Source organism: Aspergillus puulaauensis, chromosome 7, assembly GCF_016861865.1.
Source record: "Aspergillus puulaauensis MK2 DNA, chromosome 7, nearly complete sequence".
Lineage (NCBI taxonomy): Eukaryota > Fungi > Ascomycota > Eurotiomycetes > Eurotiales > Aspergillaceae > Aspergillus > Aspergillus puulaauensis.
In genome coordinates, this window is record NC_054863.1 from 979,227 (window position 1) to 1,000,741 (window position 21,515).

General features: G+C 49.1%; 6 protein-coding genes across 6 annotated transcripts; 4 read left to right on the top strand and 2 right to left on the bottom strand.

Moving 5' to 3' along the window:
* Nucleotides 1-2,586: 2,586 nt before the first annotated feature.
* APUU_70400S (uncharacterized protein) lies at nt 2,587-2,943 on the top strand (the record flags this gene model as incomplete). Its single annotated transcript, XM_041695269.1, has 1 exon — nt 2,587-2,943. One exon carries the CDS (start codon nt 2,587-2,589, stop codon nt 2,941-2,943), a length of 357 nt encoding a protein of 118 aa, XP_041561016.1.
* A 1,974-nt stretch (nt 2,944-4,917) lies between these two features.
* Nucleotides 4,918-6,120, top strand: APUU_70401S (putative AT DNA binding protein; the record flags this gene model as incomplete). Its single annotated transcript, XM_041695270.1, has 3 exons — nt 4,918-4,959; nt 5,056-5,170; nt 5,261-6,120. The coding sequence occupies 3 exons, from the start codon at nt 4,918-4,920 to the stop codon at nt 6,118-6,120; spliced, it is 1,017 nt and encodes a 338-aa protein (XP_041561017.1).
* Nucleotides 6,121-7,432: 1,312 nt separating this feature from the next.
* APUU_70402A (putative calcium/calmodulin dependent protein kinase) lies at nt 7,433-10,162 on the bottom strand (the record flags this gene model as incomplete). Its single annotated transcript, XM_041695271.1, has 6 exons — nt 7,433-8,557; nt 8,624-8,761; nt 8,815-9,594; nt 9,647-9,796; nt 9,885-9,954; nt 10,062-10,162. 6 exons carry the CDS (start codon nt 10,160-10,162, stop codon nt 7,433-7,435), a joined length of 2,364 nt encoding a protein of 787 aa, XP_041561018.1.
* Nucleotides 10,163-10,911: 749 nt separating this feature from the next.
* BET5 (TRAPP subunit BET5) lies at nt 10,912-11,641 on the top strand (the record flags this gene model as incomplete). Its single annotated transcript, XM_041695272.1, has 5 exons — nt 10,912-10,948; nt 11,006-11,219; nt 11,281-11,426; nt 11,481-11,569; nt 11,624-11,641. The coding sequence occupies 5 exons, from the start codon at nt 10,912-10,914 to the stop codon at nt 11,639-11,641; spliced, it is 504 nt and encodes a 167-aa protein (XP_041561019.1).
* A 575-nt stretch (nt 11,642-12,216) lies between these two features.
* APUU_70404A (uncharacterized protein) lies at nt 12,217-12,597 on the bottom strand (the record flags this gene model as incomplete). Its single annotated transcript, XM_041695273.1, has 2 exons — nt 12,217-12,308; nt 12,384-12,597. The coding sequence occupies 2 exons, from the start codon at nt 12,595-12,597 to the stop codon at nt 12,217-12,219; spliced, it is 306 nt and encodes a 101-aa protein (XP_041561020.1).
* Nucleotides 12,598-18,106: 5,509 nt separating this feature from the next.
* SAT4_6 (serine/threonine protein kinase SAT4) lies at nt 18,107-19,720 on the top strand (the record flags this gene model as incomplete). The annotated part of the gene is made up of 2 exons (XM_041695274.1): nt 18,107-19,531; nt 19,589-19,720. The coding sequence occupies 2 exons, from the start codon at nt 18,107-18,109 to the stop codon at nt 19,718-19,720; spliced, it is 1,557 nt and encodes a 518-aa protein (XP_041561021.1).
* Between the last annotated feature and the right edge of the window lie 1,795 nt (nt 19,721-21,515).

Genomic DNA, 21,515 nt, shown 5'->3' on the forward strand with positions numbered 1-21,515 from the left:
ATCAAAAGAAACAGGGTGTAAGGAACGGAATTTGAGCTGTGAGTGAGAGGGAAGCGACAAAAGAAGTAGGCAGGTGAGAAGTTTGAAGTGGGAGGAAGAAATTGGAGGAGAGGAATCACTGTCGAGCTTCTTTCCGTCCACGTTTTTGCGGATGCCAAGACACAGTAATAATGGGGAAGGGATAATAAGGAATTCACTCTATTCTATCTTCCAGTGTTCTTGCATACATTTTCTTCTCAACCCTGCCTTCTGCATTTATATCCTTCACGGATAGCCTCCAACTATCTATTCTCTGCATTTGAACAGCTGTTTAAGTGCACCACCCCTCAATGGAGACGGAGTGGTTATGAAAGGGCGATTCGTCGGTCAGTCAAGACTCGGGGAGAAAAAAGAAAGAAAAAAGACGTTGTCAACGACCAGATCGAGCTAATGAACATGCGATGCATACTTCAGCTTCGGGCAATGGTGAGAGTTAACATTCGCTCGGTTGGAACCGTCTCTCTTTCCGACCTTAGTCCCTGGTGCAGACGATTGGCATATGCAGCTGCTGCACCATTCCTCGTCTCCAGGCCAGTACTCTTTGTCGATTACCGAAGTTAAGATAATCGCGAAAGCGGCGATTAAGCCATGGCTCCCAAAGGAAAAGGCCGAGTATAAAATTCTCTGCCTCACGCCATCTTCCAGATCACATTAGAATACCAAAGTGTACCATTGGGGTCGTGTTTCAGCAGAAATGCGACCAGACGTTATGTTTCCAGCTACCCACGGAGAGAGCGAAAGCAAACCAGGTTGTAAGGTTCTGCCAACCGGTGTAGATTAGCAGGTTGCTGAGAGAAGAGCCCGCGGCCTTAAAGCCAAAATCGTGCATCGTCTTAACATGCATTGAAGATAAATCTGTGTCCAACAAATTCATGATCCACTGCGTATTAGACAGAGTCGTAGGTCATAAATTGCCAAATCGTTAAGGCAACCCGCCCTGCAGCGGGGGTGTACGAAGAGGCGAATTTACAGCGGAGGGCATGTGCACAAGATAGACAGAAAGTGAGAGTGAGATGAGACGCGACGGGGGTTGATCAAGGATGGAATGACGGCTCGGGAAATTTCCCACCGTTCTCCAGCATTGGTGCGGTTTGGGGCGGTTAGCGATTGGGCACGAACTTCTCATTTCAAACGCTGCATGAGCGCGGGTGAGTTGCAGCTGTCCAGTGTGTCCGGAACACCTAGGAAGGGATTATCGAGTTGGTGAGAAGAGAGTACCTTCGCGCAGGTGGGTATACACCATAGAATGGCTTTGTCTAGAAACGATGGACTTATCTTAGCTGGGCCGCGTGTTTGAGATGGCTCAAAGACAAAGTGCTCGCCAATCCAGATGGAGTCTCGTGCATGAACGGGTGTTGCCTCCAACACGAGAGCAGGCTTCGAACCTTGACCGAGCTGTTGATCAGGGGAAACTCAAATGGACCCGACGTGAGATGAAGATGCCGAGGGAATCTCAAATTGATCGGATACGTGGTGGGCTCGCATTGGTTCTTGCCCAAAATCCACGATCAGAGTCGAGGGAAATACCACCCCAGACTGCAGCGCCTGGATGGATAATCATGATGCCCACCAGGACAGCACAATGCTCCAGAGTCAACTGGATTCCGTTGTCTCATCATGGTACACAGAGGACGATCAGAAGCTCCATCCTAGTAACTGGAACTACTTTGTTTGAGAATTGGGATGTCGTACGGAGTACTCGGGAGCATTCTATTAGAATTATTATTATTCCAGTAGACTAATCGTCAAGAATACTAATAGTACTGTAATTATAATAACTGGGTATCCATAGTTCCTGGACCAATACAAGCGTACCGGCGATGACGGGTACCTGAGGGAGTGGGCCTTCCAAGTCCCGTCCCTTCCTTCTGTTCCCGCCTGCCAAAGTCTCTGGGCTCTCGCCTTCTGGTTTCACTCTCGCTCCCCCTCCAGCTCCCACCCGGGCTGCAGTATCACCATCTCTAGCGAGAATGTATGAACGTTTCCATCATGTCCTTTCTGGAAGCCGCCCTTTTAGTCCGGGCCCCATGCGGATGACCTAGCAACAATGTCAGCAGCATCCTGCCGGGCTACTCCCGGACGGTTGATTCAAATCGGCGGGGCGTCGTCTCTCCTGCATGTTGATGGTTCTCGTGCATGGGCCATTAATATTATTGACTGGGTATCATCGATCGAATCTCCCTTAACGAGAAATCGACTAATAACATTTCCAAAGGAAAATCCCATTGGCGGACCCATTGGCCACTGGCCAGACGCTGGCTCGTTCAAGGTCTCGACTCACCATTCTGCGGTGTACAAAACTACAAGTTCTCTGAGACTCTGACACCGTTCCCCGTTGGTGTAGCGGTGTTCTTCTGGAAAAATACCCCCATCTTTCTATGGGCCCTTCTCCCAGGCTAAAATTATCGCCCGGATAACCATATGATCATAATTTCGGCAGGTGGCGATCCAGCTCGCTTGATGGAAAGAGACCACGGGAAACAGGGCCACTCATAGGTGCTTCGTTGCCTTGTTTTCTTTTTAACCTTATTATTGCGCTGGCCTCTTATGAGGCGGGTCTGCGTATCTTCGCATTTTACCTCAACTTCCCGCTCCAACAATACTGGGATAATATTTGGCCAATTAGGTATAACTTGCGGCTGGAAGAGCCCAGGGCACGACCCTAGGTATTTCTACCTGATGACTGGATTATTCTTGTTGACCTCTCCCAGCCCTCAGGATTTTGGTCTCGCCTGCGCCTATTGCGGAGCCCCCAACCCCACCCTGCGGTTATCAACTGCCTCCGCCGCCGTCCATTTTCTGCCAGTCATTGTCGTTGCATTCCCGCTATCTTCAATAGGGCCAATGCACGTCGCTGCGAGTCCTGTGACTGCGTCCGGATGGAGCGCATCAATTGATCGCTAATAATAAAGCCATGCAGAAAAAGGAATTGGCGTCGGGTTGGATCGCCCACGCTACCTCCATCCGGGAGACGGCCCCGAACCTCGCTCTCCCTAAACAGCTTTCGTTTTCTAAACACGTCGATTATCCCCTCCGTTGACCCAACGTCCTGGGGCGTCAATGTCCACCTATCACCAATCGCCTTTCGTCCATGATATACGTTCGTAACGCGCTGCTTCCTGCGTGAGGGACCAGAACTCTTGTGACCCCTCAAAAAGGCGACATCTAGTCAAACGGCAAGCTTCTCCCCTGCTCTCCAGTCTTCGCCTGTTGATGGTGCAATACTTACTTCCTTTTTCTCCAATTGTCTTTGTATGATGTTTGATTTACTGATATTTAGATTTTTCCCGCGTTTATATTTTGCATAGTTATTATTATTTTATTTTATTTCATCTTTGTTTTTCTCTACCCGCTCTGACTACGTAGTGAGAGAGTACAACAGTAGCCGCAGCCTGTTGTTCCCCCCCCCCCCTGCTCTTCTACCCCGTCCAGCTTCCCACTCTGTGCATTGTTAGTCTTTTTTCCCTTTTCCCTACTGATTCGCACCCCTCCTAGTCTTTCATATCCTTGTTCGGCGTATCCAGAGTTCCCTCGTGCCCCTTTTCTCTGTAGGAGAAAGCTGGGTGCCTTTCCCCCAGATCCTTTCCATCCTCGTTGCAGAACGCGTGTGAGCGCTTGGAATCATCTGAAACCATCGTTTTTGAAACACTATTCTCTTCTTGGTTGAACACGGCCTGATCCACCCTAGCCTGGTTGGTTCCGCAGACTTTATTTCTTTTTCTTTTCTTATTTTTTCTGTTTATTCTTCTCCGAGAAGTCTTGTCTTGTTTTCCCTGTGGCTCCTTCACTCGCGACTTTGGAGAACGCAGAGGCGAACGAGAAACAGTCAATAGCCCCTGCAGCTTTCCTCTTGCCCTCCGGACACATGCCTGCGGTTCCCGTCCTAGTACTGGCCTGCGCGATTCCGAACTAAAAGTACGTTTGGTCAAGAGAAAAAGTTCCTGGGGCAAAGATAGATTGTCACTCGTCTCTCTTTCGTCTATCGTTCTCCGAACCCCTTCTCTTCCCACCCCGCTCCGTCTCATTCCTTCTTTACCTTTCCCATTTCGTTCTTACGTCTGTTTGGTGGCAATGTGCATCGTTGAAAGTGCTTAATCTTGATGCGATTCGATCTCCAGCAACGACAGCGTCCGCGGTCCTTTTTGAAGTCAGGGTAACGATCCACTAACGTTGTTTTCCTATCGTTGTTTCTGGTCCTTTCTTTATGCCCTTGATCTAAAGCATAGGAGTAACTGCAACTTAACCCATTCGGCTCTCCTCGTTTGATCAACCCATTTTCATAGTCGTCCGTCTTTTCTTCCCGAGCATCTGCAGGTCTCTTGACTATACGACCCTCTATGAGTCCCGCTTCTCTCGTTGACCCCCGCCCTGACCTTCAATGTATACTGTCGATTGCATAATAATTGCCCCCCTTTCCCTCTTCTCCGCGGTTCACTCTTTGTACTGACTTGTGCCGCTGGGCTCTGTCTTCATTTGTTGTGCTGTCAACCAACTTTCCAATTCCTTTTCGAGCTACCACGTGTTGATACATGGTGTAGACGCATCATTCCGTTTGGGAGGCTCTGTGGTTATTATACTTTTTTTTCAATATCTTCTTGTTTCCTTTTTTTTTTTTTTTTCGCTGCCTGTTCTTTAGCTCTAGTTCAGCTTTACTGCCGTTGTGCGTGTCGTCAGTTTCATCCTTCGTTTACACTCGTTCCTTGTATCTGCGGTTCATTCAACTATCTCGGCCACGCGACGCGACGATCTCTATATCCGCTGTCAAACTGGATATAAAGACGCATTTCCATCCTAGCTCGCCTGGCTTTTCCATCTTCTAGGTCGTCCTTCTGTTCAGAAGCAAAGCTAGCTGCTTTCGGCTTACATGGTTCTCTGGATATGTCGAATTCACAGGAAACTCCATGGACCGAGGACGAGAAGGTATGCATCAATGCCAAATCCCATTCGAATCCTGACGTTTAAAATGGCCACGCTGCGCCTCATTGGCTGAATGATTTAAGCTTACCGAATGACCAGTATGCCCTATTTACCGAAATTTTGAAGAAGGCCGGCGTCTCCTCACGCGAACTCTTCAGAATGATCCAGGACATGAAGATCAAACCGAGTTGGAATGATATTCCTCTTCCTACAGGTAAAATCTCTCCTCCATTCGCCGTATGCGCCGGGTCTATCAGGACCTGCCTTTCGATATCCGAGCATCGGCTAAACGTATTCTATCTAGGCCGTTCCCTCAATTCTTGTCAAACAGCATTTAATTATATGTTTTTTGAGCTGCAGCCCCAAGCCAACCCGGCGGCTGGACAGCTTCCTCCACCACGACATCATGCTCCCGCGCCTCAGGTGCCTCATTTGGATCCGAGTACTAGTGTGAGGAAGCGGCCTCTATACCCAACAGACAAACCTATTCTCCCGCGTGCAATTCAACCTCGTCCTGTCACTGGCCCAGCTTCTTACAGCAGCGAGAGTGGCGCATCAGCAATGCTTTCCCCAGGCGCGGGAGGCGTCACAGCCTCAGGTGAACCTCCACGAAAACGAGGTCGACCAAGCAAGGCCGAATCGGAGCGGCGCAAAGCAGCTGCTGAAGCCCGCGGTGAGACATATCCGCCGTCTCGGTCTGGGTCGCATAAATCAAAGATTTCGTCCAGTCCTACCAGCCCTTCGGGTATCGAGGCCAGTGGGTCTGTCTATACCAGCAATCGACCTCCAAACATACCACAGCCGGGAATGGGCTACGTACCCCCACCACTAAGAATGGTGCCAATGTCTGGGCCCAACGACGAAGGTCGAATGAGGAGTATGTCCAATCGTGAGATGGGCCCGACATCACGGGAGCTGCCACGACCACAAGAAATCAGGCAGACGCTTCCTTCTCCGCAGGAATTGCAACTCGGCCATAGAGAGGCCATACCACGCATAGAGCCTGGAGACCGACCTTACGAATCTCTACCTCCTGACAGGTTTCCCTTCACAGACAGCAGCCGGCGGAGTCTCGTTCATGCCTCTCCTCGGCACCCAGACGAACCACATGCACCAGACATTCAAGTTCCCTTAACCACAACCACCGAAAAACGAACAGAATAATGGATATCCTTTCATTGAAGAAAAAACGGCACCCTTGTTTTCCCTATTTCGATGCGACACGATGAATGAGCTACACCATCGATTACTAGCGATAGATAGCATTGATTCGCCCTCCTACCAGCCGATTTGCAAAACCAAAACGAATAACGTACTACCCTAAGGGAAAGAAACCCACGAATTACGCATACTCCCACGAGTACCGGCTCGTCTCCCCTCCCATATTTATCCTTTCTTCGTCCTTCAACCTATCCCTTTCTTTTTTTCTGCTCCCACTTATTTTGGCTTTCTTTTTGGCTTTCTTTTTACCTAATAACTCTCTTTTCTCTAACTGGGTGGTTCAACCGAGATTATGGTTGCCGACGTTGGTGACCATTCCTAATCGATATACTTGCCGAAGATTTGGGTTTTCGAAAGACAAGTCTGTTGCCCTTACGCGCGCATTTGTCCTGATGAACCACCGGCGGCTAGAGCAGCGGACAAACCTCTTCTCCGGACATATTAATTCTCTCTTTTCTCCCAAGTCCTCTTTTTGCTTTCTTCGTTCGATGTGCCCAATTCATGACTCATTGAGTTGACGAATACGATCCCTTCTGCATAGCGATTTGCTGTATCAATCGCATGCTCTCAGCATTCCATTCCTGTTCAGATGTTCGTTGCAAACGGAAAGCCTGATGAATATTACGTTTTACATGGGTCTCAACTACTTTCCTTCTCACCACTTTGGGTCAGCTTATGATTTTGTTCTTTTTAGTTCTGACCCAATATCTTCTTGACCACTCGTCTCTGCTTCTCCTTTTTTTCATCTTTTCACGTACTTAGAGTTTAATGTGTCATGTACATGTACTTATTTACTGCTAGTCAGCTTGTGAAAGGCCTCGATATAACAGCCATTACGAAGGTTGCATATATAGAGCCAACTATTCTCGACTTTCGTCCAAAAAAGAAACCATGCCTAAAACCAGCTTGTATTTGCCCTGCTATGCATTCGGGTTTCATTGGTGTTGCCACAAATTGTAGGACCAAGTATGTACTACTGGACTTAGCGATATCACTTCGCTCATGCGATTTGGGTACTATGATACATGAAATCTCTTAAAGGCTATACTACTAGTGAGTAGCTACGAAAATGCAAGAGTAGAACATTCAATGAGCGACCACCTATATCTAGGATATAACAACAGCCTTACAGTCGTGTTCGCGCATAATACTGTACTCGGACTGCCTGCCCGCAAGATTCGGAGGGGTGTTATTTCGGTCTAGACGGCTATATATTGCACAAAGGTTTAAAGGCGCCAATTTCCCGTCTGTATTGTTAAGGACTTCGAGCGCGTTTAGCACGGCTAAGTAAACTGCGCAGTTTACCTCCCTGGTCTTCTGAACATGGTGTTTCGGTCCCAGTTGTGGCGGCGGTTACCTCGGTGGGTGATGTCGATATCGTCGGTTCTTCGGGACCCCCTGACAGAGCCAATGGAATTGATGTTTCTAGAGCTTGAGCTAAGGCTGGTCCCTGGCCTAGTTCTTGTTGCTTCTTTTGCTCTTCCAACTGGGCTCTGATCATGCTGACTGCAGAGCCAAAATTCTGAGCTGATGGCACGGTAATTCTATTTCCTATTCCCATGGCTGGCTCGCTCATGGTGGTTTCCCTGACTAGTTTCCTTAACTCGTCCTTTCCGTCTACACGGCGAGTCAGGAACACCTTCGGTAGTGAGACGCCTTGTTCTCGAATGCGTTCGACTTCCTTTCGATACGCTGTTTCGTAGATGTCGAATTCTGCGGCGCCGGGTGATTCGCTTACCATTGGATAATAATCTTCTACCATAGAATCCGGTTCATCAGACGGTATCGTGGTTGTTAGTCCCTCTGAACCTAGGATCATGGGTGGTTCTTCGGCACTCCTGGTATCTGTAGTGGTCGAACCGGTGAAAGTAGAAGGGCCGATCGATAGGAATGGGCACTCCTCTTCCAAGGGATCTCGTGCATGTCCTCGTGTGCCTTCCATGCTGCGCTTAGTTGTAGTCGAACTAGCGCGAGAAAGCGGGGCGGTTGGAGATAGAGAAGGCAAGTCCTCTATGGAATCATCCCTTATTTTAACGCTTCGTATCGAACCGGAGTCTTTTCTCGCTAGTTTGTACGAGACGGCACCGTATCCACTAATAGGATCACTATTATCAGGCAGAGGGTACGGGAGAGGCTCCCGCCGCCGTGGATGGAATCCTTTGACAACATCCTCACGCTCCCTGGCACTTCTATTGTGTGTGTTCAGGCTTTGGCTCTTGTTGAAATGTCCCACGCTGGGTACGGACACACCCTCATCTGGATCCATTTCCATGGGAGGCTCAACAAAGTGAATTTCATGTTCCTGGCCAAGGATGCTTTGCATAGGCGTTTCAGCTCTAGCTGGACCTAGGAGGCCTTTGAATTTCTTCACTGCTTTCATCTATGAATAGTCGTTAGGTCTTTTTTTTTTTCCCTCACATTAGTCGGGGATTATTTGGGTACATACCACAGCTAAAACATGAACAAAATTGTTTGTAATAGCAGAGTTCATTTCTTCTTCTGTCGGCAGACCGACTATTTCCGCCGTATTATCGTCCTTGGACAAAAGAGGGTCCATACCATTCTTTGTCACCCAGGGGTGTTCCTATAGTTTTGGTTAGGAACAAACACGCTGTCATTCAAAGCACAGCCACGTACACGCAACTCGTCCATCTGTATCCGTCTCAAGGGATCCTTTTCCAGGACTTTGGACATCAGATCCCTGAACGCCTCATCGGGCTCCCCTTCGCAAACAATTGGAAGGCTTTTAATCGCTTCGTATAGTTCGAAAATGCTGTGTTCTTCGAACGGAAGCTTGCCATATCGTAGACAGTATAATGTAACACCCATGGACCATATATCTGCCGCCTTTCCTGAAACATCACCATGTTTAACAACGCATAGTTCCGGTGGTAGAAAGGCAGGAGACCCAGCAGACTTGGCCGTGAACATATCCGAATCCTTTTCAAACATTTCTGACACTCCAAAGTCAACCACTTTGAGGACATCCTCACCCGTTACCAGGCAATTATCCGGCTTTATATCGCGATGAACAATCCCCTGGGCATGCAGATATTCGATTCCCAGAATAAGATCACGGAACCAACAGCGACAACGTTCGTCATCGTATGGGTCCGCTCTCTCTTCAAGACCGACCTTCATAACCACACCTTTCTTGCACATTTCCATGACCATATATAAAGAGTCCTGGCTCGGATCATCCAAAACCTCTATTAGCGATACCAGGTTGCTATGGTGTAGCTTCTTCATGATGGCGATTTCCTCCCTGATAAGATAGAGCGCATTCTGCGTTTCTTCATCTTGTCGATGGAGTGGGGAATTAAGCCCATCAGCAGGGCGCTTTGGGCCCCGAGAGCGTCTAAGAAGGTGCGACTTCGCGCGCTTCCTCAAACGAGCTTTCGAAAATTCTTTAACGGCCTGAGGATCAATTAGAGATCGCAGCAAGCCATGGATAGCTAAAGAGCCTCACATATTCGTTTCCAAACTGATCAACAGCAACATGCACGGCACCAAACGAACCGCGACCAATCTCTTGTTTGATAACATATTGGTTAATTCTGTGCTCAGCCGTGCCATCATCCTGGCTGAGGGTATACTCTGATCGAGCATTGAGTGTTTCCTGCGCTTTCCGTTAATAAAGACGTTTTAAACCCAAAGAAAGAAAGAAAGAAAAAGATAACAGCAAAGAGATTGGAACGGGAAGCCACCTTTACAGGACGCCGAGCTCTCGGGTTACGGCGATGGTGTCTCTGGGGGCTTTCAAAAGAGGGCGTCGAGCTGAAGTGCAGGGCGTAAAGTAAGCATCCTCTGCCTCCACTTCCAATCGACAATTCCGCGCATTGGCTCTGGGGTTTACCAAAGATCGAAATAGAAGAGCAACTTACGCATAACGGGCTGGAGTTGGTCGGGGAGGTTGAGGATCGGAGCAGACAGCGGGCCCTTGACTAGCACTCTGCTGCAGAGAGCTCGCACCCTCGTTGGCCATCGAATATTCGCGCCGCAGAAAACTGACGGCTGGCGGTTAAAGACACTCGCAGCAGGAGTGGTAAATACTGTAGGGGCCGAGCAAAAGGATATCCTGGAATCCGGCTGCCTGTTAGAGAAATGTGGGGGAGGTGGAGGGGCAAAGCGATCGAGATAATCAGACGCCACTTGCCGCGAGGGAGATTGGGGATTTACGATTAGGGAGTCGAGGTGTCAAAGACGAAGATGAGAAAAGTTGGAGGAGAAACAGGATCCTCTGTGCTCGTCCTGCTCGAGCTCCACAGTCGATATATCTCTGTCGGTGGGAGCCTAGGAGGTGTCGGAATGGGGCCGGAGCTGAAGACGGGATCAAAGAGAAGCTGAACGATGGTTGACTCCATCAAATACGTTGATTCTTTCGACAACAGTAGCCCCCTATATTTAGAACATCGTCGCTATACCAGCTTCAATTGACACCACCTCCACCTCGATGCCAACTTCTACTCATCATTCGGAGCCAACGCCACAAGAAAGGAGCAGCTCGTAACTAGTCTCAGCTGCATCTTGGATGTCAACAAGCGTCGTTCACCGCCCCGATTCGCTCCAGTCGCCTCCTCATCTCCATCACTCCAGCAAGTCTCGCCTCTCAATCGGAACAACCTTCATCTGCAACATATTCGCCCGTCCCAGTTGTCGGGAGTCGTCGGCCTCCCTGAATTGGACATTCGGCGCTGTCAGGTGGTTTCCCGCTTGTTTCGACTACGGGACACGATGACTGTCTATTCCTTTTACATCTTCGACCGTCATGGTAAAAGCCAAACACCCCCAAACTTTATTGCGGCCGCTAATACTATCTTCTTTCCAGCTGAGTGCATATACAAAAGGCGTTGGCTCCCTCGGCCTACCTCAACCGTCGGCAAATCCTCGCGACCTACCTCCGATACGCCAACAGTAGCCAATGGTCTCGCATCTGTCTCCGGCCCGTCGACGCGGACGACGGACGACGATGCGAAGCTGATTTTCGGTACTGTTTTCTCGCTTCGAAACATGGTGCGGAAGCTCGGAGGGGAAGACGACAAGTGAGAAACTTCGATTCAGGATCCCTAAAGACAACCAAACATTGACGCCTGTTGATTCTAGCTTCGTTACGTATCGCACCAGCCAGTATAAACTTCACTACTACGAGACACCAACGAACATCAAATTCGTGATGCTTACAGACGTCAAGAGCCCAAATATGCGGGTTGCGTTGCAACAGATCTACATCAACCTATACGTGGAATATGGTACACCGGCCTGGTATCTCGTAATCAAGAAGCGATCGTGGCTAACTCGAACAGTTGTCAAGAATCCGCTGTCACCCACCGAACACCCTGGTGGTGAAGGTGTGAATAACGAACTTTTCGAGCAGTCACTAGAGCAATTTGTGGTATGTAGCCCTTGGGGTTCTACCTATCCGACGTATGTGTCCTAACATGTCCAGACCCGCGTTCTCGCTTAGATCAACCTAGGCGGTAGTATATCGAGCCGAGGGTCGAACTGACTCCTAATTCGACCCGCGTCGAAACCCCAAATGGAGTATCAACAGCGTTTCGCGTTTCGGCTTCTGGCCAATTGAACGCCCTGCGATCAGAGAGGAACCCACCCACCCGCCTCAGGCCGAGTCAGCAGCGCAGCGTACAACAGCGCATCCGATAACATCGGCACAGGAAACAATCCAGTACGTTGGCGTCCGGGATACCGAGCAGCTGGCAGCAATGGATACTGGCTAGGAGATGTCGTCCCAACCATGACCGAGTGTCCCGCGCGTTATGACGACGTTTCTCCTACTTCTGGGAATCTCCGCTGTGACCAACAAGGAAGCTTCTGAAGATATCCACGAACATGTCAGACATGTTCACAATTATGTTCAACTATAGTATCATCATAGATAAACAGTGATCCATGACTCTGTGCTACTCACGGCCCCTCCTATTATACATATAGCCAAACTTAAGTACTTTATATTGTACTATGTTGACCTGTCTCGGCCGCCTCATCCGACAAGTCATCCTTGGTCCATGGTCCAGCATTATCTCAAGACTCAGCCTGCGGCTTCCCATGACGAAGCTGTCTTCCCTTGCCGCCCATTATATTAGACTGGTCAGCAGCCTCCTTTTCACCACGGGCTATAACCGTCCAGTATCCCATTAGCTTGCCGAGCTAGAGTCGAGAGATGGGTTGGATTGGATTCGGGCACATACCTAGCTGCGCATCGGTATTCGAAAACGGAGGCTGCATCGGATCGGCATGGCGCGCTTCGTCTCGCTGGACGGGCACTCCCATTGTGAATCCCCGGTCACCGGGCTCGTAGACGTAGGCGGTAGGGGCGATCTCGTCCTCCTCTTCGATGGGGTTGTAGTTGTCGTAGTCGGCCTCGTACTCGTCTTCAGCGGCTCTTTCGGCGCGGTTGGACATTTTGGCTTGCGTTGCTCCTGGCTCGGCTGACAGCGTGGTATAGTGTGGGTAAAGCCATTATTTGCGGTAGGGGATGAATATATATGTTTTCTTTACGGTGTATGGGGTGGTGAGGGGAAGGTGAACGTCAGGATTGTGTCAATGAGTGTATGACATGGATGGTTGGGTGATCCGTTGGAACGATTATCGGGAGATTGTTTGGTGGAAGAGGATAGATGATCGAGAAATGGAAAGGATCGACCGGATTGGTAAATCATGGAGTGTGTTCTACGGAATCGTTCTACCATAATATTGGGTCGAAAGTGGCACGCTAGACCGCTAGCTAAAAATGTTGATAAAGATATCTGCTTGAGAATATATATATTATAAAGCATGAGTATATATATTTTCATCCAAACTATCAATAAACCCCTGTGTGGCATCGTCTGTTTTTGAGATAGGTGATATATGACAGTCTCAAAAGGCCGTATTTGCGAGCAAAGTCTAGAGTGGGAGAAAGAAGAATTGAGGTCGACTTCCTATGTCTCGTTCAACATCTACTCGGAACGGGGTTGATACTACCAACTCCACAATAAAACTGAAGAAAAAGCCAAGGAAAGTACCCCTGCAATCACACCTATAAGATGCCCGCTATAACCTAAAAGGGAGCGACAATACAGAATCCAGGATTCTGCCGGAGAGCCAACACGAAGGAGTTGAATCCAAGAACCAAGTTGATATCCAAGGCGGATTATACATCTGCGACCCGGACCAATTCCATGCAGCCAAGTTCGTTCAGCTGCATGTAGGGTAGAAAACTGGCTTCCGTCGAGAGATTTCTGATAGCTCGTGCAGCTCTCCACTGATAACTTCTAGAGTTGCCTAATGCGAATGAGCAGCTTAATCCTTCTGCTGAGAGGTATGGGAAAAATCATGTCCGTGTGTTTGCTGAATTGTCCATTGTGAGTCTAAGAGTTTTGGTAATTCTTGGCGCGAGAGCAGAGGCGAAGCTTGAACTGTTGAAACGGGCATCTTGTTGGCTGTTCCAGTATTATTCGTCTAATGTGGTTCCATTTCGTCCTCCACTTTTAGGCCCCAAATCTATTCAAAGCTTGGACTTGACTCTTGAGAGCAAAATAATACGTAGTGTACTCTGTATTGAGGACGGAGGCTTGAGCAGTGAGCACAGCGCACAGCGCACAGAGCAGCAACCGGGGTTTGCCGCCGAGTTTTCTTGAGCAAAGGCAAAGGCTCACCGTCTGTTCATTGCGTTAGTCACCTCATCTCCATCCCACATTTAGATTCCCACCTGATGATGAGTGCGTGGTTTATTCCTTCCGGGCGGACCAATCGCTTCGCCTGCGATCGCGACAGTGCGATTCTCTCCCTGGAATTAATGCCAGTTATATGGTAAGAAATTCGGACATTAAGGAAGATGTTTGGTCCTGAAGTTTAGCTTGGACGTTCTTTTACCAGGTCGGGAAGGACACAGGAGAAGCGACACCAAGGCCGCCGGTGCGGTGACGGGTCAGTTGAACCACGCAGTCACTACAGTAGGGAGCATGGATCATTCCGCAACGGGCCCGCTTGTTAGCCTCGAGTATCAGAGCCCGGATAAACTTGGATTAACAGATGATGGCTTTGGAACAGAGTACTCCGTCAGTATGCAGCAATGGCTTATATAGGCATTTCCTTTGTCTGACAGAGGGTCGGCAAAAAGACCTAGCTCTTGGATGGCGTTTTAAGGGAGGGTGCATGAAGCCGGCTGCTTTGCAGTTTGCTGCAACCCACAGACCAAGGGACAACGCCCTATGCTGGAACCCTGATCTTAAAGCGTTGATGGAGTCGAGTTAATCTGAGGCGGGCGAACGCCCTCGTACAGGATGGTGTGGTAGTACGCATCACTCCCAAATTGTGCTCTGTGGTCATCGATCACGAGTCCCACGACAAAATTGAATAATGCAAACTGCCATCTCCGTGGTCGCTACCAGATGATTCGAGCACCCCCTCCGTAGACCCCGTACAAAGGAACGGAAAGGCTCGAAATATGCCAAGCCGACAATTGGCACTATCTAGAATGCAAATGCAATGAAAACCAGGGTGGGGATCCTCAAGCTCAGGACACCCATCTCAGCCTGGGAAAAAGTACAACCACTGGACTCGGTGATTTGTCTGCTCCGTTGACATGCAGCGTGAAGAGTGAAGGAATAGGTAATAATAATATAGTAATGCATTCAAATGTTTGTTCAACAGCAGCACCTCTGCTTGCAGCGTCCTGTGTGAAGACCCACTCCACGCATCGTGGTCAATAAAGTAAGACGAAGGAATCTCCAACTAAACCCATCTGGTTGGAACCACTTTTTGCCTTTCTCCTTTGATCTCCATCTCTCCCAACGGTCATTGGCCGGAAAAAATCCCTCGTGCTAATCTGAAATGCTCCATCCCGACCTTATCGACCCTGGTTTCAACTTTCGGGAACGCTCAGGTGTGGAACAACCGCCATCCCCATTCTGCTCAAATTCCCAACAATGATACGGGGTTAAAGCGTTGGAACTGAGAGCCTATTCATCATGCACGGCGATGAATCTGTGATCAATGGTCGAGACGTTGTTTCACGACCGACTCCATGACGTTTTCTTCGTGGCCACCAGTTGTCCTGTGCCTCCCTCCTCAAGCTTCTGCGGGTCGGACTAACGGCCGAGGTCTGGGGAATTGCTCTGGAGACTGCGAGTCGATCGCAGCCGTAAATTGGAGCCGGAGATTTCAAGAGGGCCATGAGTGGTGCTTCAGAAGATGCCATCACGAAACTAGAAGCAGAACATACTCCGGAGTCCGGACTCCATCTATCCACCTTCCAATCGTGGTATTGCACCGGAAACTGGCCGTCACAATACATCTACCTAGAGTTTGCGCGAGATTACACCGTTAGGTATTAGTACTTAGCACCATTGAGCTGCCTGTTTGGGTTGAAACTGGGAGACTCCGGATTAACCATAAGGTCAACAGCTTCATGGACTACATCATCTGTCTCGTTGACACATGCTAACCCCACACCGATACTTGACTTCACCCCAATGGAGTTGAGTGCATGGCCCAAAGTTACCCCTGCTCCATAGCCTTTCGTCCGTCGAAAGAGCTCCTGATTTGATCATAAACTCACTTGAAGAAAGCTTTGACTCCGAGAGTCATAACAGGATGGAGTATCCGAGCGGGCGGAAGCAGATCTGACCGTTATGAGGTAATTGAAGAATGATGGATACAAACGATAGCAGCAAAATACATTGGACAAGGCGCATTCGGATTCGTTTGTCATTTGCAGGTGGAATAAGAAAAAGAAAGGGGGTAAGAGAGAGAGAGAGAGAGAGAGAGAGAGAGAGAGAGAGAGAGACGAAGCGTTAGGCTGCCAACTCTGCTGGTGTAACAAATCCGACAGACTACACGAGTCGAAGCGACGTAGGAGTTGGCCTCTCCCCTCCATCATCTGCTTGATCCCACTCAGCTACCCCTCAGATGTCTTGAACGCGATATCTTGGCAATCGACACAAAGCTCTCTCGGCCAGCAGCCACAGCCTGTCGCTCAGCAAGAGAGGTGACTCCTGTTACTCGCGGCCCTCGAACCGCACCTAATGAGGACGCGCAAAACCACCCGCGCTGGTAAACGATGATGAGGTGTGGGGACAAAACTCAATACTAATCTCAATGACTTCCGCACAGCCTCAGTCTGACTTGATGGGGTAAGGTCGGAGGCTTGACTAGTGGTAGGTCTTTGTCTCTTTTGAATTGTTATCAATTATCCCTTCAAATAATCCTTCACGGTTCTGGGGGGAGAACATCATCCGGCTTGTTTTCGAGTCACTTCTTTTTCTGATAGACTCGCGTCGTTCGCTCCGTTGTCGAATAAGTGGTCGGCATCGGATTACCCCATAGCCCATAAACAGCGCATCAGTCGACTTAGTTGACTCCTGGTTGCTCGGAAGCCATGGTTGATCCAGAGTTGGATCCAAGGCACAGCCCTCTGACAGGACACACAGCTCGTCTCATGGAGACAGTGAACTGCGGAGCTTCCCGGAGGAAGAAACGACCGCGCCACTTGGTAGTATTAATCATGATTGCTCATTTATTAACTACCAAATTACTAGAGTCTAGACGTACTGGGAGCTAGCCGTTTTATTATTATTACTACTCCGTTCAATACTATTATTGTGTCAAGCGTTTGGAAATTGGTCGAAGCATCATGATGAAGGCAAGTACGTATTATTAATCGGCAGGCGGGCACCACTTTTGGCCGGAGTCGTTAGTTCCCAGTTCCCACCGCGTCTTTTACCGTGGCTGGTTGCGCCGACGCCCACGCCCACGACAAACTTTTGGGGAGGTCGAGTAAGGAAGCGGAGAACTGCTACCATCACACCACCGGTGCTTAGTGCTGGCAGCTGGCAGCTGATGGTCATGCCGTTGAATAATGCTGAATCAGATTGTCATTTGACGGGCACAGTGATACTGCGTCGATCATCGTGTGTGGCACGGTGGCCAAGTCCGTTGTCGCTGTAATATTCCCGATCTGTGGCTGTAACGGTAAGAGACCGGGATCTTTCGGTACGGTACCGATTCCTTTGTAACCAAACGGGGAGGCGGTACGCCTCACGGCGGTGCAGTTCGCCCTCGTCAGGGATCCGCGGCCTCCTAACCAGATCAAGTCTGCCTGCTGCAGGCGGTACGTAAATGGTAATGCGTGGGTAATGGATGATGAAAAGGTTCCCACAGTCGCAGCCTGTCGAAAATCGAAATCAACCTGCCTTTTCTGCTCCAGTTTTCTGTCGGAGTGTCGTCGACTCGTTACATAGCTGCCTCTGCTAACTATACAAGTACCGCCTGCTGCTCCCGCCTGTTTCTCGCCTCTGCTCTTCTCGCAGCAGGCAGCTTCAACGGTTCTTCTAACTTAATTGTTTTCATCCACACCGTCCAGTCTCCCCATCCACATTCTACCGCTTGCTTAGTTCGCTTCGGCTCGTATAATATTAGCACTACATCATCCTTCTGACTCGACCTCGCCAACTTGCATTCAAAGAGACTATAGAAGCCAAGACTTTCTGTGCTGCTCCACTTGAGCACCGTCCCATCTGGGCATTCCGTGCCTCGCTCCAGGCTGAACGGTGGTCCTTCTCTTTTTTTGCCTTTTCTTTTTTCTTTTTTCTATTTTTTTATTTTTTTTGTTTCGATTTTTTATTTTTTTTCCTGGTTGTGCAGCCCACCGAGTCACTGCCGTCACAGACTAGTGAATGCAGCCTCAGGCCAGCTACTTCACCCACCGGTCACGACCGCCGCACCACTTTTTCCAAGTATAATTTCGCTCTCGCCCTCCTTACCCTCAATCTTCTTTCAACTTCCAGCTTCTCAACTTTGGTCTTACCTGGCCTTTCAGCCTTGTGCTGTAGGCTTTCCGAGTCTCATTGCTCGATCCCCCCAATCTATCTTTACGGGGGCAAATACAGTACCCTTTGTCTACCGTGTTTTACTTCGACACTCACCGCACATGACTCCACCGTTTCCTTCTCCTGTACCCTCCACAGTCTCTTCCGCCGCAACTTCACAGATTTCTAGCGACCATGGAGAACGACAGGTAACACAGGCTTTGGCGGGCATGAATTTGTCTGCCGTGAATGGGGACGCGGCGCACGCCGCGATTCCCCATTCAGTGAAACCTCCCAAGCAGACCATGGCGAATCGCATATCTCGCATGTTTGCTGGTAACACCGGAAGATCTACACCGAGAGAACAAGACTCGTCGCGCGAGCTATCAGATAGCAGTTCTGATGGCGGAAAGTCCGCTGCCAACGGCACTGGCAAGCAGTCCAGGCCATCATCAAGACCTTCATCGAAACCCCCATCTAGAGCCCCCTCACGACAAACTTCCACGAAAGACGCGAGTGAAAAGAAGACAAAAACCACCGGTGGCAAAGAGCCAAAGGAAGGATCGATCGTACAGAAGCGCTTCGAATCCCTCCCCGATAACTCCCACTGTCACAACTTGAAGAGCACTCGACGACAGGAGAAGTTGACCGATCTTCTTCGCGATATGCTCGGTGGTCGGAAGAAGGACGACCATGCCGAAGACCAGCAATTATCTCTGATGTCAACCTGGATTGACCAATTCAAGAGCGAGCGGGACAAGTTGGCTGCCGACAAGAAGGGCGGCCCTAACGCCACCGCGTCGCTTGTCGATAAGTACGGTAAATGCCAGGAGATCGTCGGACGCGGTGCATTCGGCATTGTCAGAATATCTCACAAGGTAGATCCAAAGGACTCGAAAAGCGAACAGCTATATGCCGTGAAAGAATTTCGCCGCCGTCCACAAGAAACAAGCAAGAAGTATCAAAAACGTCTGACTTCGGAGTTCTGTATATCCTCGTCTCTTCGACACCCTAATATCATCCACACTCTCGACCTTCTACAGGATGCCAAGGGCGACTACTGCGAAGTTATGGAATACTGTGCTGGCGGTGATCTCTATACTCTTGTGCTGGCTGCAGGAAAACTAGAGGTCGCCGAAGCTGATTGTCTATTCAAACAACTTATGCGTGGCGTTGAGTACATGCACGAGATGGGCGTCGCTCACCGTGACCTCAAGCCCGAGAACCTTCTGTTGACTACTCACGGCGCCCTTAAGATAACAGATTTTGGAAATGGTGAGTGCTTCCGTATGGCATGGGAAAAAGAAGCACATATGACGGCCGGGCTCTGTGGCTCTGCGCCTTATATTGCGCCCGAAGAGTATGTCGAAAGAGAGTTCGACCCCAGAGCTGTTGACATCTGGGCTTGTGGCGTCATCTACATGGCTATGAGGACAGGGCGGCACCTATGGAAGCTAGCTCGCAAGGACGAGGATGACTTCTATAAACGGTACTTGGAGGGTCGCAAGCATGAGGATGGTTATGCACCCATCGAGACGTTGCATAGGGTAAGGCGTGGCTTATGAACCAAGTCAAAGTCTCAAGCTAACCTTTATTTCTTCAAGGCACGCTGCCGCAACGTTGTTTACTCTATTCTCGATCCAAACCCGTCTCGTCGCATCAACTCCTCCCAGATCTTGAAATCCGAATGGGTTCGCGAGATCAGGCTGTGCCAGGCCGGCGAGGAAGGCTTCTGACGTCTTCCACTATATCCCTAATGGCAGGTATCGTCTCCGGAAGGGTTCATTGGGCTGGTTTTGTTTGATACTCATCCGGTCGATGGGTCCCTTGTGGTAGCTTTATTCCTGTCTACCTCCTCTTTCTCAGATAGAAACGGGTGGTTATTTGTTAATCCCTTTCCTTTCCTGGTGGGAGGTTGAGTCCTTCTTTACACTACATAGAAGGAGGGCTTTTTTTTTGAGATTTCCTACAGTTATGCCAGTGCATGTCTTTTTTCCTCTCCTACCTAGTTTACGGGCTTAGTCTGGCGTCACGTTCTCATGTTAATGCAACGAAGATCATGACCTTTTGACTAGACCTATGGTTCCAGTCCAAACATATACACTCCATATTAACGGCCTATACCTTGTCTTTTTTTACCTCATTTCCCTCACTTTCCCACGCCCTACTTACAGGCCTATCCGCAAGACCACCCTCTGGTCTTTCATTCTGCCTTTTCTTTTGCTTTGGAGCCATATTTTTCCCCCCCCATCACGATTCCCGTCTTATTAGCATTGTTTCCAAGATTGCGCTGGCGTTTATTTTTGCAGGTCATGGTGACCCGGGGATATTTTATTTGGGGTCAAACTGTAACACTACAAACCTTTTACCTACTATATACTACTACAGCATATTACCTGTGTTTCAGATACAGAGAGGAATGGCGAGTCCATTTGACATTGTGAAATCAACAAATCCCTTGTTGTTCTATAGACAATCTCAATAATGATAACCATTATCTTTGACCTCAGACGTAACCCCTCGTCATCTCATTCTCCCGCGCAATGCAGAGGACGAATGCATAAATCATGTGACCCCCCGAAAGTATCGCATTACATCATAGCCCACATACATGCTTAATCCGGACAGCGGACGACATCACTCCTCTGGCTCTAGAATCAAGTCTTTAGTCTTGGCCCCTTGGGTATTATGTAGGCATTACTGTAGCTATTAGAAACCCGCTAGCTAAGAGTAATCACCTTTTCCCGATGACTTCATTCCTACTCACTGTGCGACAGGGATTGTTGGTAGCTTCGGTCCACTTCCCTTTTAGCCTGTATTCTGTATCTATACTTTGAAACTGACGGTATACATTTCCAATTCCATCCTTTCCTAGATTACCCGCCCCCCAAGACGCTACCGCTGCACCGCATATTGTAGATGGAGGGACTCCATACTCATGTACCTTTTTCTGGGAGGAGTATGCAGTGTGTAGATCCTTGCATGTGAGTTTATGCAGACGAGGTGCGACATAGGTACTTAGTCGGGTGTCACTTGTTAGTGCTACTTATGGCGATACGATGGTTGCTAGTACTCATACCAAGTAGGGCTCATACATTGCGCATGGATATGCAGAATTTTGAATTGACCTTTTGACTTTTCGTCTTTTGTCCCGTTCAGGGATGGGGCTTTAAAACAGAACTGTTCTCATGTTCTTTGTCATGCCATCTCATATCCTTTACACATAATTTAGGTCACCGTCTCATGGTATACTGGTCCGGAGTTCCAGGTACAGAAAAACTATAATTTTGTCTCAAGGGCCGATATACTTTACGACCCCCGCTGGCCTGCCCGTTCCTCTGCGGGAGTCCGCTAATGGAACTGTTGTGGTTGTAACGTTAGGTCTGTGCTAGTAGTACACTGTATGTGAAAACACACTTGGCAGTCACGAGTGAATACCACCCATGTGTTTGTATAGAGTACGCTGACATGCATAAATCAGTAGTTAAAGGCACGGAGTGTCAAGAGTCTGGCCTGGTTCTAATCCCTTGG